Genomic DNA, 16,065 nt, shown 5'->3' with positions numbered 1-16,065 from the left:
ACCACATATTTGTTTTTTAAAAAAATATATAATAATAATAATTTTATATAAATAATTACATAACATTCTACGCAGTGGCCCAATGAAGCAAACATGTGAAATTATGATTTGAGTTGAAAGAAAGCACCTGTTTGGCCAAGGTGCAAGCTTTATCAGATTGATTGAGAATCTCATAGTAGAACATTGAGAAATTGAGCGCTAGCCCCAACCTAATTGGATGTGTAGATGCAAGATCGGCAATCGCTATATCCTTCGATCACAAAAACAACAACTGAGTTATTATTATTAGAACACAAACCAACTTTTCCTAATCAGTAAACGCAAATAAAACAAGGCAAAAAGAAAAAGCTCACACAAAATCTAAACACAATTGTGAAATTTCTAATTGGATTGTCGATATCATTAAGTATGAGTTGAATTTTAATTCGATTCAATTCGATTTCTATTCAAAATAATTAATTAGTTAAGAACCCTAAAATCAAAGAGAAATTATTGTACCTGAGCAGCCTTGTAAGAGATTATGGTGTCCTCAGCGGCGGTTTTCCTCTCATCACCGACCTTAAACTCAGCCAGGTAACGGTGATAATCGCCCTTCATCTTCAAATAGAAGACCTTCAAATCACTGGAAGAGGCTGAGGGAATTAGGTTAGAGTCCATGAGCTTGAGGATACTGGCGCAGACATCAGAAATCTGTGGAGCTAAGTCGTCGTTCGCCGGAGGAGAGATGAATAGTTGCGGCCCAAAACGAGAAGAAGAAGAGGGAAGATCGAAGAGGGAGAAAGATGAACAGGTGCCTCTCTATTTTCTTGCTAAATGATAGGGTTTCTTTCAATGTAATTAAGCATTTTATCTTTAAAAAAAAAAAAAGCATTTTATATTGTTAGAGAAAAAAAATAAAATTTAATTATTATTATGGTCAGCCCACCTTGGGATGTGGGCTATATTTAATATAAATAAATAAAATAGATAATATTTAAATTTATAAATTAGCTTTAGTGACACCCCATGTATGTTGGGATATGTTTTTGCAGTCCCGCATGGCACGTCTCTATAAGTTAGTATTTTTCATTTAATAAAAATTAAAAATAAATAGATTTTACTCTTTAGTGACACTTCAAATATTTAGTGACCCACATTGTAGGAGATTAACAAAGATTGATTAGAGTCTAATTCTGCATGTCACTAAAAATCACTCTCAACTCTATAGTGACATGCACAAAATTGCATGTCACTAAATCACTCTCAACTCTTCCATTTACCTCTATTAAGCCAAGCTCGAAGGAAATCATCGTTTCACTTCTAAATACCTATAGAAGCTATAGATTCCAAATCTATGTTTAGCGCTCCCACTCAATCATACTACCATGTTCCCAAAATGTACGTATCACCCTGACCAGAAAGTAGGTTTAACTAACAAATCAAAGAACATGAATAGCACTCCTGAGATTGAACCTAAGCATATCAGGATTAAGATATTTTGATCTAAGATCAACTAGTGATATTGACTTAGAAAGATACAACGGTAAGATTATAATATCTTAACCAAGATCAATATCGGTCCAGTCTAATGTATACTCCATACATTCGAAACTAGTATACTTTGCCAATGTTCTGGAAAGAACATAACACTTATGCAAAGCGTAAGTACACTTCATCGCTAATTATCACATCAGTGTAAACCCAATGCACTGATGAAACAGAGACTTTGTCTTTCGAAGCATATAATCACAACCACATTCCACTGTGTTGACATCACTGTAATTATAAATGACTATATGTTCTGGACTTAACAGATTTTGTATATATATTAAACCATAAACATGAAAATAACATGTAAACATAAATGACTTCTAATCTTTTATTGATAACAAATCAGATTAGATTGAAATGGGTTTTATTTAGTGCATAAAATCCCGACACCTACATGGAAAGTATATGTTGACGGAGCGTCAAATGAAAATGGATCGGGGGCCGAAATAGCAATGATCTCTCCTAACAGGCTAAGACTCCAGTCTGCCCTACAGTTCACATTTCTGGCTTCTAACAATGAGGCTGAGTACAAAGCCCTGGTAGCAAAATTAAAATTGGCTAAGGTTGTAGGGGCCAACAGGGTAGAAATGTATAGTGATTCGCAACTGGTGGTCAACCAGGTATTAGGGGAATATCAGACTTGGGGAGAAAAGATGGCTGCTTACATATCGGTTGTTAGGGAATTGCTGCAAGAGTTTAAGGAATACAAAGTGGAACGAATTCCACGAGAAAGAAATGCCCATGCAAACTGTCTGGCTAAGCTAGCCTTAGATAGCGAGATAGAGAAGCTGGGGGTGATACCTGTTGAACACCTTACGGAACCTAGCATTATGACCAAAGAAGTAGTGGCTACTAATGAACAAGGGTCGAGCTAGATGGACCCTATCATTAAGTACATAACAACAGGAGAACTGCCTCAAGAAAGTATCGTGTCCAGAAAGATATAGCACCAAGCTCACCGATACTTAATGATCGACGGTGTTCTCTATCGAAGGGGGCTCAGCATGCCATATTTAAGGTGTGTGTCAGATTCTGAAGCTAGATAGATCATGCAAGAGGTCCATGAGGGATTCTGTGGAGACCACACTGGAGGCCCAAGCCTCTCAAATAAAATATTAAGACAAGGGTATTTTTGGCCCACAATGAAGAAAAACTGTATAGACTACGTCCTTAAGTGTGATCCATATAAGAGGTTTGCAAATATCCCATGAGCCCCGCCCAATGAAATTACTTTAATGACTAGCCCGTGGCCCTTCATTGTGTGGGGAATAGATCTCATGGGGTCTCTCCCCATGGGAAAAGGTGGGGTCAAATATGCCATAGTGGCAGTGGATTATTACACAAAGTGGATGGAGACTGAACCTATTAAGACTATAACTGCCAAGAAAGCCTTGGACTTTGTCATAAAGAACATCGTATGTCGATATAGGTTACCTCACAAAATAGTCCCAGACAATAGAAAGCAATTTGACTGTGATGAATTCACAGACTTCTGCGACAAAGACAGAGTTATCCAAAGTTTCTCTGCGGTCGCGAGGCCACAAACAAATCATAACAAAACATAAATAATAAACAGTAAAGATAGCTTAAACCAATTTATTAGTCAACCAAATGAAAAAAAAAAAAAGCACACACAAAAAAATACTCACAAATATAATCAAAACAATATATAATGCACAACAAAAATATAAAATAAAATATAAGTGTAAAAATCAATTTCAAACCCTGTGAAACCAGTTTTGACTGTATGAAAAATCATAACAAAACTTATGAACTCATACAAAATTATAACAAAACCTTTAAAACCTTTTTCGACCATATAAAAAAATAATAAGACAAACTCAAACTAAAAAAATAGATAAATGATATCTCAATTAATATTATATACACACAAAGTTAACTACCAATAATTAGTATCTTAATTTAGCTTCCCTATCAAGTATATATATAATTTCCAAATTACCTTACGAGTTAACCATAAACATAAAGTGATTTTTACTCTATAGAATCATCTAAAGAGATGACCCAAAATGAGGCTATAATTTAAAAATAACGTCCTTAATTCTGGATTGAATGAATTAAGTTTCTGTTGGATTTTGTGCCCTAAATAAAATCCATTTCAATATAATCAGATTTACTAATTAATAAAGATCAGAAATAACATTTTATGTTGCATGGTTCACATGATTTATTTCATGATTATATTTAATGTATAAATTCTATTAAGTCCAGAACATACGTATTTATTAATGATTATAGTGTTGTCAGCGCAGTGGAATATAATCTTGATTATATGTTCGAAATTTTATTTCCCTGATTTATTAGTTCACTGGATTTAGACTGGCATGATAATCAGCGATAGGTATGCTTACACCTTGGATAAGTTTTATGTCCTTTCCAGGGCATTGAGAAAGTTTACCATTATCGGATGTATGGAGTATACATCGAAAGGGACCGATATTGAACTTTGATTAGATATGTTAAATTTACCGTAATATCTATTTAATTCAATATCACCTAGTTGATCCTAGATCAAATGATCTTAATCCTGATATGGTTAGGTTCGATCTCAAGAGTATTAGACATGTTCTTTGATTTGTTAGTTAAGCCTACTTTTGGGTCAGGGTGATACGTACATTTTGGGAACATGATAGTGCAATTGAGTGGGAGCGCTAAACATAGATATGGAATCTATAGCTTCTATAGGTATTTAGAAGTGAAACGATGATTTCCTTCGAGCTTGCTAAATAGAAATAAATGATAGAACGTTCATTTTAGTGACTATATTTATTCACTAAAATATCATTTATAGGTGGCAAGTGTTTTAAGGATAAAATACAATGAAAGGGTGTAACGGTAATTTTATCCCAATGCAATGTAGATCATCTATAGAGGATCATTGATTATTGGGATTATAACAATGGATAATTTATAGCGTATCTATATCGTGGAACATATAGAGCGTTCTATATGACTGAGAGTGCAATTCCAAGTTCTATGCGTGGATGCAACAAGGAATTAATAAGTCAGTGAATTTACTTGGTAAATTCTTGGTCTGCTTATTGGAAGCTCGGTTATATAGGCCCATGGTCCCCATACTCGTTGAGACCATACTTCTTGTAAGACTCAGTTAATTGATTTTAATTAATCAATTATAATTCTAAAATTAGACTATGTCTAGTTTATGAATTTTCACTAAGCAATGGCAAAATTGTGAAGAAAAGAGATTCTAGGTCTTATTTGTTAATTGAAAGACTTTATTAAGTCTAATTAATAAATATATTAAATGACAATATTATTTAATAATTAATTTTTAGTTATTAAATAATTAGAATTGGCATTTAAGTGGTTAAATTGGAAAATTGGCGTTTTTGAGAAAATGGGATGGAAAAATGACAAAATGGCAAAATTGCAAAGTGGGCCCATTATCCAATCCTAGGGCTGACCACACTAGTGTAATTTACCATTTATTTTTCTATTATTTTAATGCTAATTAATTCTAACCTAAATTAGGTGGTTACCTATAAATAGGTAGTGATGGCTTTAGGAAAAAGATGATGCATCTCATTTCTTCAAAGAAAAATTCTAAGCCTTCTACCTATACCCTAGCCGCCACCCTCTTTCTCTCTTTTCTTCTTCATATTATTCAGCCTTGAGTGATAGAGTGAGTGCCCACACACATCAAGTGATATCTCAATCATAGTGTGGAAGATTGTTAAGAATCCAATCAACAAGAAGGAGAATCGGGCTCAAGAAGGAGAGAAAGAGATTCAAGTTCAGATCTTGATAATGCTCTGCTACAGAAAGGAATCAAGGGTTAGAGATCTAAACAGAAGGAGTCAATATATTCCGCTGTACCCAATGTAAGATTTTCTTAAACCCTTATGTGTTTATTTCATTATTTTAGAATTCATATTAGGATGTTAATGAAGCATACTTGTTAGTAAATCTAGATCCTGGTAAAATATTTCCAACAGTTTCTTCATACACAAAAGTTCTCAAATGTATTTTTATCATTATTCAACCCCATACAATATGTTGCTTATATACAAACCCAAAATATGTCAATTACGTCACACCACACTATTTTTTATTTCTAAACCATCAAAACCAAGAGTATATAAAGAGAGAGAGAACTGAAATTATACAAAATTACCACTAGCTTATAAAATATTATTCTTATTACATTCATCAATCAATTTAAATAAGATTAAGTACAAAAAAAATTAAAAGAACCCTAATGGTGGCAATAAGCATCGGCTACCAACTGCCAAGTCCCCAAGCCTGCTGAAGGTATTTTAGCTCCAGTATTAAGCTCAAAATACAAAATATCATTCTTCACTATATTCATTTTCACTACTCTGAGTATTCTTGTCCCTCTCTCTCGATGGGTATGATTTGTAAGAGAGTAGAGCCGATTGGAGAGAGAGAAAATAGCGTTTAGGGTTCGGATTCTCATTCCTTTTATCTTAAATATGGGATTTGAAATAATCTTTTACCTAAATATGGCATATCCAAACTCATATAAAAGCCCAAAATAGAAAAAATACAATAAAAATTACCCAAACTTAAAACTGCCACATTTAAGTAACAAACTTTTTAAAACCCATATTTCATATAATTTAGGGGAATTTTCATAAATATGAAAATTGAGGATATAGTTTACTATTTGATGGTATAAATAAATAACACTATAGGGTTATGGATTTTTTTTTCATTTTTTTTTACATTTATATGGGTTTTTCTTATGTCATATTTTTGTAAAAAAAGGTGAAAATCCCATATTTGTAAAACAGCAATAAGTTTTACCGAAAAATTCACTGGAAAAATCAATGTTGACGGAAAAGACACAGTCGCCAGAAAGTCACCGGAATAGTCACTGTCGCTGGCAAAGTCACTGGAAAAGTCACCAGAATAAAATGCCTCAGATATAACTAAAAATATAACCAGTTCTATTATGGTACAGAACCGGTTATAATTAAATATAAATAACATAAAATAACTCAAACCAGTTATAATTAAAATAGAATCGCTTCTATAATAGTGTTATAATGAATAAAAACAAATTACACGAAATAACTCAAACCGGTTATAACTAAAATAGAACCGGTTATATAACATAATGAATAAAAACAAGTAACACGCAATAACTCAAACTAATTACAATTAAAAACAAAGAAGAAATCAGTTCCTAAAACACTGAAATATAAATTAAAAATAAAACTAGTTTCACAATAAAATATTTCATAACACATAATACCTCATAAAACCGGTTATTATTTTTTTTTTAAAAGAAGTGGGGAATTGTCTCGGATATAATAAAAATAGAACGAGTTCTATAACATAATGAATAAAAATAAATAGCACAAAATAACGTAAACTGGTTATAATCAGTATATATATATAAAGGAGAGTTTTAGGAGAGTTGATGTGGCATCTTATATGGCCGGCCACTTTTATAGGATTTATCTTCTGATATTTTCATTATTTTAATGCCAAATAATTCAAACCTAACCCTAGTGGAATGCTATAAATAGATAGTGAAGGCTTCAGGAAATTTACACTTAACTTTCTACTTTTTTCTTTAGAGAAAAACCTGAGCCTTCTCTCTCTATACCTAGCCGCCACCTTCTTCTCTTTCTTCCCTCTTCAATTTTGAAATTACTTAGTGTTAGAGTAGTGCCCACACACAGCAAGTGATACCTCAATCATAGTGAGGAAGATCGTGAAGAAAGACTTTCAGCAAGAAGGAGTTTCAGCACTAAAGAAGGAGAGAAAGAGATCCAGGTTCAGATATTGATAATGCTCTGCTACAGAAAGGAATCAAGGGCTAGATATCTGAACGGAAGGAGTCATATTATTCCGCTGCACCCAATGTAAGGTTTACTAAACTTTATATGTGTTTATTTCATCGTTTTAGAAAGTTCATATTTAGGGTGTTAATCAACATACTTGTGAGTAGATCTAAGATTCTGGTAAAATAATTTCCAATAACTGGCCTCAGAGCCATGGTAATTGATTTGCTTGCAAGAAATTTGGACTTAAAACGGTTTGTTTGTGTTTTGGATGATATCATGTTGTTTTGAGTGTTGTTTGATGATTGATTGATGTTTGTGAATTTTCGTAAAAAATAATTGAATATCTGTTTCTGGAATTATTTTTATTAGATAGTATGGAAAAAATTAAGCAATTTACTTTTTTACAGAACTCAATTTCGATTTAATTTGAATTAGTTATGATTTTTTGAAGTTTCGAAAAATTTCGGGATGGTGTCACTGCACCACGCGCGCGCGGAAATCATGCAGCACCCTTGCTGCGCCGTGTTTCCTCGCCCAAGCACTCCCATTCGCGCCCCTGTCCGTACAGCTCGCAATTTTTTCGTTTTTCTTCGATTTTTCATGCTATTTCATGGATTTAACTTCCGATTTTTTGTGTAGTTTTGTATTTAGACATTTACTATTCCTAATTCAATTCTAAATATCATAATTAAATTAATTAATTTTTTTAAAATTAATTCATGATATTAGTGTAATTTGAATTTGAAAATATTATCTATCTTTTTTGCTTAATTATCTATCTTATTTTTAAATTTAATTATATCTTATCTTATTTTTAAATTTAAGGTCAGATATTAAATTTTTAAATTAAATATTTTTTTTTAAATAATTTGACCTTATTTAAATTTAAAATAAGATAACTATAATCATGTAATTTTAAATAGATGTAAGATATTTTGCTAACTTTTAAATTTAGTTATTTTATTTATTTAAATTAAATCATAAAATCTGAAAAAGATATTTATTTATCTTTTTTTAATTTTTATTTATAAAATAACATTAAATTTTAAAAGGAAGTTAGCAAATTTTTGAAATGATATTTAGGTTAGTTGAAACCTAATTTTTTAAAATTGTAGGTTTAATTTTAAATATTATTTTATTAATTTCAAAAATATATATTTTATTATATTATTATTTTTTTCGGAAAATAAATATTTTTTTTTATTATTTAATTATTTTTTCGAAATTTAATTATTTAAAATTAAATAAATCCTACATCCAACTATCCAGCTAACCTTGTTGCAGGAGTATGTGTTTTAGCTTGTTTGTAAGTTTTTAAAACATATTATTGCTTGATTGCAAATAGCCATGGTTAACTTGTTGACAGATCCAATGATCTGATTTTAACTCATGGCTCCCTTGGTCAAGTAAATAATTTGTAACATGTAATTTTCACAAACTTCTTTCATCTGTGTATGACCTAGCAACATGATAGGATCCATCCAAATTGTGTGCCTGTGTGAGCCTATATGTTTAATTTTGTTATAGATGCATATAGGTTGTTGTTGCTAAATAAAATATCATAATTTTTTGATAGATTTTATTTAGGCCCATTTAGTTTTGGGCCTATTCAATTAATAACAGTTGTTCATTTTAAGATTAAATTCCTCTCTTTTGGACCTTGTGTGAGAGTTGGGAGCCATAAAAGTGGGTACGACATACTGAACCCAGCACCCCCTCACATGAACCACCCCAATTGTGAAGGCCCATTTGCTTGATTTGAATAACTGTACTAGGTTAATTAAATTAGTTTAACCTAATAAAATTGATTAGCAACATAAATAATTTCATTTATTTTGAAATTAATTTAAGAAAACCATAGTTTAAAGAATTTTTATTCTAAGCTAAACTATATGTATTTTCTTGTATTTAATTAAATATAGAATTATAACCATCTAGATTCTTTCTGAAGCTTAATTTAAATTTTTCATTAAATATTCCTATTTAAGTTGATATTTAGTTATCTCTAACTAATCAACTTAAATCTGAATATCTTTTGAATTTCAAATTTCAAAATTAAGTTGAGGAATTTTAGGAATTGGTTATTAAGATTCTTTAGATATTTTTTAAGTTGATATTTTTTCAAATATTAACTTAAAATGGAATATTTTCAAATTAAGTGGTTATAACTTAATTTTTGATATTTAGTTAAATTTAAATTTGAAAATATTTAAGTTCTAGATTTTTACAACTTAAATTAGATATTTTTTCAAATTTTGTGAAAAAGATACTTAGTCAAATAAGATATTTTCTAGATAGTTATTTCTAGACTACTTATTATTTCTAATATTAAATAGGAAAATATTATACATTGTGAAATTAATTATTTAAATAATTAATTTTGGTACAATTTATTTTAAGTATATTTTTTCATAGTATTAAACTAGAGATTAATAATTAAGCCTTCTCTGCACTTAATTATTTATTTCTTGAATTTAATACATTTAATTAAATTGAAAATTAAATATCTAAGTTGATTTTCATCATGATACTTAAATATTTATTTTTCATGACACTTAATTAAATAGAAAATTATTTTTTAGTTGAAATTTATTTTTTCAACTTAAATTTAAATAATTTTCAAAATATATATATTTTTTCTTTATTTTATTAATCAATTTTCAAAATTACATTTCATAATGCAAGATGATTTTGAATTTATCTTGAAAAATAGATTAAGTTGTAAATTAATTATTTATTTTAATTAATTCTTGGACCAACTTAAATCAATGATTTTTTCATTTATTGATTAATTTAAAATAAATGAATTAAAGTATATTATTATAAATTGAATTAATTAGTCAAAGGAAAATCTAGATAGGTGATATTTTTGCTTGAAGTATTTTTCTAAGTAATTATTATTTAAGTATTTCGAAAATATAAAGTTTTTATACTTTCTTTTTCAAAATACAATAAATATATTCTCATGAAAATTTATTTTGAGTTGCAAATTAATTTAAATTAATACAACTTAAATAATTTTCTTAATATTTATATTTCAAAATTACTACTGAGATGGAAATAATTCAATTTATTTCAATCACCATCTAAGTATAATTTTATAAATATTAAATTAAATTCTAATTTAGAATTTTAATTCTAAATTCGATATTTAATGAATATATTTTATTATAAATAATAATGAAAATATATTTTAAATAATGAGCTTTATTATTAAGATATTCGATCTCCATTGTTGGTTTTACATCGCGTTTGTTTTAGTGAGTAATCCTCCCTAATGGAGGAACGTTCATTAGCAATTTTGCACCGTTTAATCTCGAAAGATAAGTAGTTTGTAAGTGTTTTATATGGTATGGATCACCCTAATGGTGGCGACCATATTTGACTTGCAAATTATGAAACAATGGTAGAAGCTCATAAGATAGAATAGCCTTGACTCTCGCCTAAACGGGACAACGCTGGATTCCAATCTTGATCGAATAAAAGGTTGCTAGAATGTTTAACATTTTAGATGAGCTAACAACTCTATTCAATGGATGGTAGCTTTGACTCTCGCCTAAACGGGACACTGATATCAGTTTGTTGAAAACCTTGGAAATTATTTAGGATTGTATGTTTTAGTATTTTCACTTGTCATTCCTACTTGCTATATGTTTAATAATTTCTGAATTGTGTATGCATTTATATTGAACCATGTTATTTTCTGTTATTAAGTTGTAGTTTAATTTCGAATCTTCATTGTTGGTCTAACTTGGTTTGTTTATCTAATGAGATAAATCCCTAGTGGATTTTCACCATTAGACATACATAATAGTGTTAGATCTAGAAAGATAAATATTGTATATGCAACATCTAGCTGTTCATCAATTGATGACACCTTAGACTAGTATTTTTACAATATGAAACAAGAAGATTGTATAAATAAGATTACTTTGACTCTCGCTAATCGAAGCATCGTTGGATTCTTATTTATAAACAAAATTATCCTAATTCCTCTTAGCTTATTCATTGCGAATTAGCTCAATAACATATCATTGGATGAATGGTCTATAAATCATTTAATGTCAGAAATTAAATGACACACATGATTATAATCCCGAAATTCTATTCCACAATGATATAAATCCTCAATCTTAAAAATCTCCTACTTGTATGGGCAAATCTGACTTAGAGTTTAAATTAGTAGTGGTGGTCCAAGAAAGAATTACTCATTATATTTGGTATAAATTTAAGTCTTTGACTTTAATTTTAGATTCCAAACAGAAATTTTCTTATATTTCTATTTCCAGAATACAATACAGTTACACTTTCACAAGTGTTTAATATCCATCTTGTATCAATGGATTCAAACTGTATGGAATATGAGTTTAGTATTCTGTGACCAGGATCCACTTGCACTATTCTAATAACTCTTTGATGTAACTAAACCTAAGTCATCAAAAATACACAACCACATTTTTATTTATCTATGGCATTTGTATCTTGTTCATAGTGGTTTTGACAAGATCAATCTCTGCAAAGAGTTAATATGCCTATATCCACTGAAAGTTGTTCATCTCATTCGCAGATGGATGTACATTCAGGGGTGGATATGAGTTTTTCATTGTATTCTTAAAATGATAACTCTAGATTATACCTTATGCAAAGAAATTTGAAATGTTTGAAAAATTTCTGATTTCTAGCAATGGTGGAACACCATTAAGGTAAGTGGTTAAAGATCTTGCGAACTGATAGGGGTGGAGAAATAGTTAGTAGATATGCAGTTCAAAGATCATTAAATTGATTTTTGAATTATATCCAAACTTACCTCCCTAGAAAATTTTGATTTGCATATTGATGATTAGTTACTAGTTGTTGCCTAAATCCTTCTATGGTAATACAATTTTAGAATGATGCAATGGTTGTATACTTAAAGTAAATCATTACTAGATTCATAGATGACCTAATCAAAATCTTAAGAAAAGCTAGAACTGTTAACCATGGTTTGTTAGCTATTCTAAGTGATTAGGGGTGGACCATCCCATAGTCAATAGATAAGACAGTGTTTGTTTAAACAAATACTACTTTTCTAAGAAAATGACTAAGTCTGAAAATAAAGTAGTAAATAAAGGAGATATTTATTTCTTGATTCCAAAAGTGTTCTATCATCTTATTTGACATATGATGATCCCACTGCTTCTGTTGTCTTGTCACAACCGAAGAGATCAATACCATTTAGTTTTTTTTAGACATAATTCACGGTACCTTGTCGTAGTGGGAGAGTTTCTAGGAACTCACTTTCTTATGACTTGGAAGACACTAGTGATTAAAATCCATTGTGAGTTTAAACAAGTAATGGATTGTCAAGATAAGAAACTAAGAAGAAAAGCCAATAGAACTATGGTTTAATCCATTCACATGGAATAACCTAAAGTTTTCTATTACAAGGACATAAAAAAGGAAATTTTCGTTAATAAGTCTATTCAAAGGACTTAACAAGATTTCCTGTTCCTAGTATTATAGGTTTTAGTTTATCTAAACCTATGGCTTGTGGTATACTTGGTAATTACTTACTCTAATGCAAGCAACTTACTTTAGTAGGATGCTGAAGCATTTTTCTTTCTAATGGCAATCTATAGAAGCTTCACAACTTCTTAGACAGATTTTATTTATCTAAGGAAAAGTCTCAACTATTCCAGAAAAGATAAAGCCATGAAAGAATTTCTTAAATCAACAGTGAGAGGTCTTAGATATGCTTTTGTATGCCTTAGACCAGACACCTGCTGTTGAGTGGGAGTAATGAGTAGGTATCAGATTAATCCAGGAGAAGAACATTGGAAGACAATCAAGTAAATCTTAAGATTAAGAAGAGGAACTATATGTTAGTCAATAAGAGTGTGTTTAAAACTCTTAGACTACACCACATTAGATTTTGAGATTTGCCTTTGTGCTAGAAAATCTTTCTGATAAGATGGTGATTACTCTGGGGGTGGAATAGTGATTTTGGAGAAGTGTAAAAACCTATCTGAAGTCTCTAGGTCTACAAGAAAGGGACTGAATGTTAACGTTGCAGGAAAGGTACTGAATGTTAACGTTGTAGGAAAGGTACTTATTCAGTCTAAGGAAAGTTCTATATATCTTTGGCACCATTCCAAATTGCCTAAACTACTAGTGTTATTTCCTGATTAACCAAAAGTAGTTGCCAAAGGTATAGAATCCAGTATCCCAAAAAGAGTAAACATATAGAGAGGAATTTCACATTATCAATGATTTTGTGATTAAGGAAGAGTAATGGTGGAGAAAAGGTTGTGTTTAATTCAACCTTTCAGATCCTATTACGAGGAGTTTACTACTACTACACTTGATTTGTATATGAAGGTGTTGAGATTATTTGAAATGCACATTTTTGTTTTATATTAGTGCAAGTGGGAGTTTGTTGGGTTTTATGCCCTAAATAAAACTCATTTCAATATAATCAGATTTACTTATTAATATAGATCAGAAATAACATTTAATGTTGCATGGTTCACATGATTTAGTTCATGATTATATGTACATAATGTATGAATTCATCTGAAACCCTTTTCACATACTTGATCCTGTTTATTGTGTTGTCAACATATTGGAAAGTAAACATGACTATGTGAATAAAGTTTCCTAGATTTATCAGACACAGGGTTTTACTGATATGATAATCTACAACAAGAGTTTACTTGCATTTGGAGAAATGCTATGTTCTTTACAGAAAATTGGTTAAAGTAAAGCTCAGGTTGGATGCATGGAGTATGCATCGGAAGGGATCGATATTGAACTTTGACTTAGATTTATTAAACTTACCGTAATATCTATTCAAGTCAATATCGCCTAGTTGATCCTAGATCAAATGATCTTAATCCTGTTATGATTAGGCTCAATCTCAAGAGGTTATTCGTGTTCTTTGATTTGTTAGTTAAGCCTACTTTTGGGTCAGGGTGATACGTACATTTGGGAACACGGTAGTGCAATTGAGTGGGAGCGCTAACATAAACATGGAATCTATAGCTTCTATCTGGCGAATAGTAAGTAAAGGATGATCTCATTCGAGCTTGACCAAACGAAAATAAATGGTGGAGTACTCATTTCACATAAGCTGAAATATCATTTATACGGGGTTAAGTGTTTTAAGGATAAAATACATTGTAGGGTGTAACGGTAATCTAATCCCTTTACAGTGTAGATCATTCATATAGAGGATCATTGATCAAATTAGGATTATAACAATGGATAACTAATGATGTGTCTATATGGTGGAACATATAGAGCATTCTATATACTGAGAGTGCAATTCTAAGTTCTATGCGTGGATTCAACGAAGAATTAATAAGTCAGTGAATTTAGGTTATAAATTCTTGATCTGCTTATTGGAAGCTCGGTTATATAGACCCATGGTCCCCCCACTAGTTGAGATAATATTGCTTGTAAGACTCATATAATTGGTTTTGATTAATCAATTATAATTCTCAAATTAGACTATGTCTATTTGTGAATTTTTCACTAAGTAAGGGCGAAATTGTAAAGAAAGAGTTTTAGGGGCATATTTGTTAATTATGATACTTTGTATGGTTCAATTAATAAATATGATAAATGACAATATTATTTAATAATTATTTATAGTTATTAAATAGTTAGAATTGGCATTTAAATGGTTGAATTTGAAAATTGGCGTTTTTTGAGAAAATCAGATGCAGAAATGATAAAACTGCAAAATTGCAAAAAGTGAGGCCCAAATCCATATTGTATAGGGTCGGCCACTTTTATAGGATTTATCTTCTGATATTTTCATTATTTTAATGCCAAATAATTCAAACCTAACCCTAGTAGAATGCTATAAATAGATAGTGAAGGCTTCAGGAAATTTACACTTAACTTTCTACTTTTTTCTTTAGAGAAAAACCTGAGCCTTCTCTCTCTATACCTAGCCGCCACCTTCTTCTCTTTCTTCCCTCTTCAATTTTGAAATTACTTAGTGTTAGAGTAGTGCCAACACACAGCAAGTGATACCTCAATCATAGTGAGGAAGATCGTGAAGAAAGACTTTCAGCAAGAAGGAGTTTCAGCACTAAAGAAGGAGAGAAAGAGATCCAGGTTCAGATATTGATAATGCTCTGCTACAGAAAGGAATCAAGGGCTAGATATCTGAACGGAAGGAGTCATATTATTCCGCTGCACCCAATGTAAGGTTTACTAAACTTTATATGTGTTTATTTCATCGTTTTAGAAAGTTCATATTTAGGGTGTTAATCAACATACTTGTGAGTAGATCTAAGATCCTGGTAAAATAATTTCTAACAATTTATACATACAATTTTTTTCCTTTGAAATTGTTATTAGCTATTTTATTTATTTTAATGTATTGTTGGAGACATAAAATAACTATAATTTATTTTATTTTGTTGCTAGTTATGTGAAAAAAAATTATTTTTTTTACATAATTATTAAATAATTTAAGATTAAAAAGTAACCAATCCAATCCGCACTTTTGCGGATTGGATTGGATTGGATTTGAGCTATTGTGCGGATTGGATTGGATCCAAAAAATGAAATCCGCACTATGAGCAAAATAGTGCAGATTGGATTGGATGAACGACGACTTTTTTTATGTTGGCAATAACTCCGGCGATTTTTCTAACACTGGCAACTACTCCGGCGAATTTTCCGGTACCGACATCAAACTCCAGAATAGTAGTGGGAATTGGCATTGTCACCGGTAAAATTACCG

At 30.5% G+C, this 16,065-nt stretch overlaps 2 protein-coding genes across 2 annotated transcripts; one reads left to right on the top strand and one right to left on the bottom strand.

The window, feature by feature from the left end:
- Window positions 1–67: 67 nt before the first annotated feature.
- Window positions 68–657, bottom strand: LOC115696654 (14-3-3-like protein B). The gene is made up of 2 exons (XM_030623545.2): window positions 499–657; window positions 68–250 (listed from the first exon to the last, which is right to left on the bottom strand). The coding sequence occupies exons 1-2, from the start codon at window positions 655–657 to the stop codon at window positions 68–70; spliced, it is 342 nt and encodes a 113-aa protein (XP_030479405.2).
- A 1,325-nt stretch (window positions 658–1,982) lies between these two features.
- On the top strand, window positions 1,983–2,405 carry LOC115696656 (uncharacterized). Its single transcript, XM_030623546.1, has one exon. It carries the CDS (start codon window positions 1,983–1,985, stop codon window positions 2,403–2,405), a length of 423 nt encoding a protein of 140 aa, XP_030479406.1.
- Window positions 2,406–16,065: the final 13,660 nt, after the last annotated feature.

This window comes from Cannabis sativa, chromosome 7 (genome assembly GCF_029168945.1).
Source record: "Cannabis sativa cultivar Pink pepper isolate KNU-18-1 chromosome 7, ASM2916894v1, whole genome shotgun sequence".
In the NCBI taxonomy this organism is placed as follows: domain Eukaryota; kingdom Viridiplantae; phylum Streptophyta; class Magnoliopsida; order Rosales; family Cannabaceae; genus Cannabis; species Cannabis sativa.
Note: the sequence above shows the minus strand (reverse complement) of the source record. Positions and strands in the feature narration are given on the sequence as shown.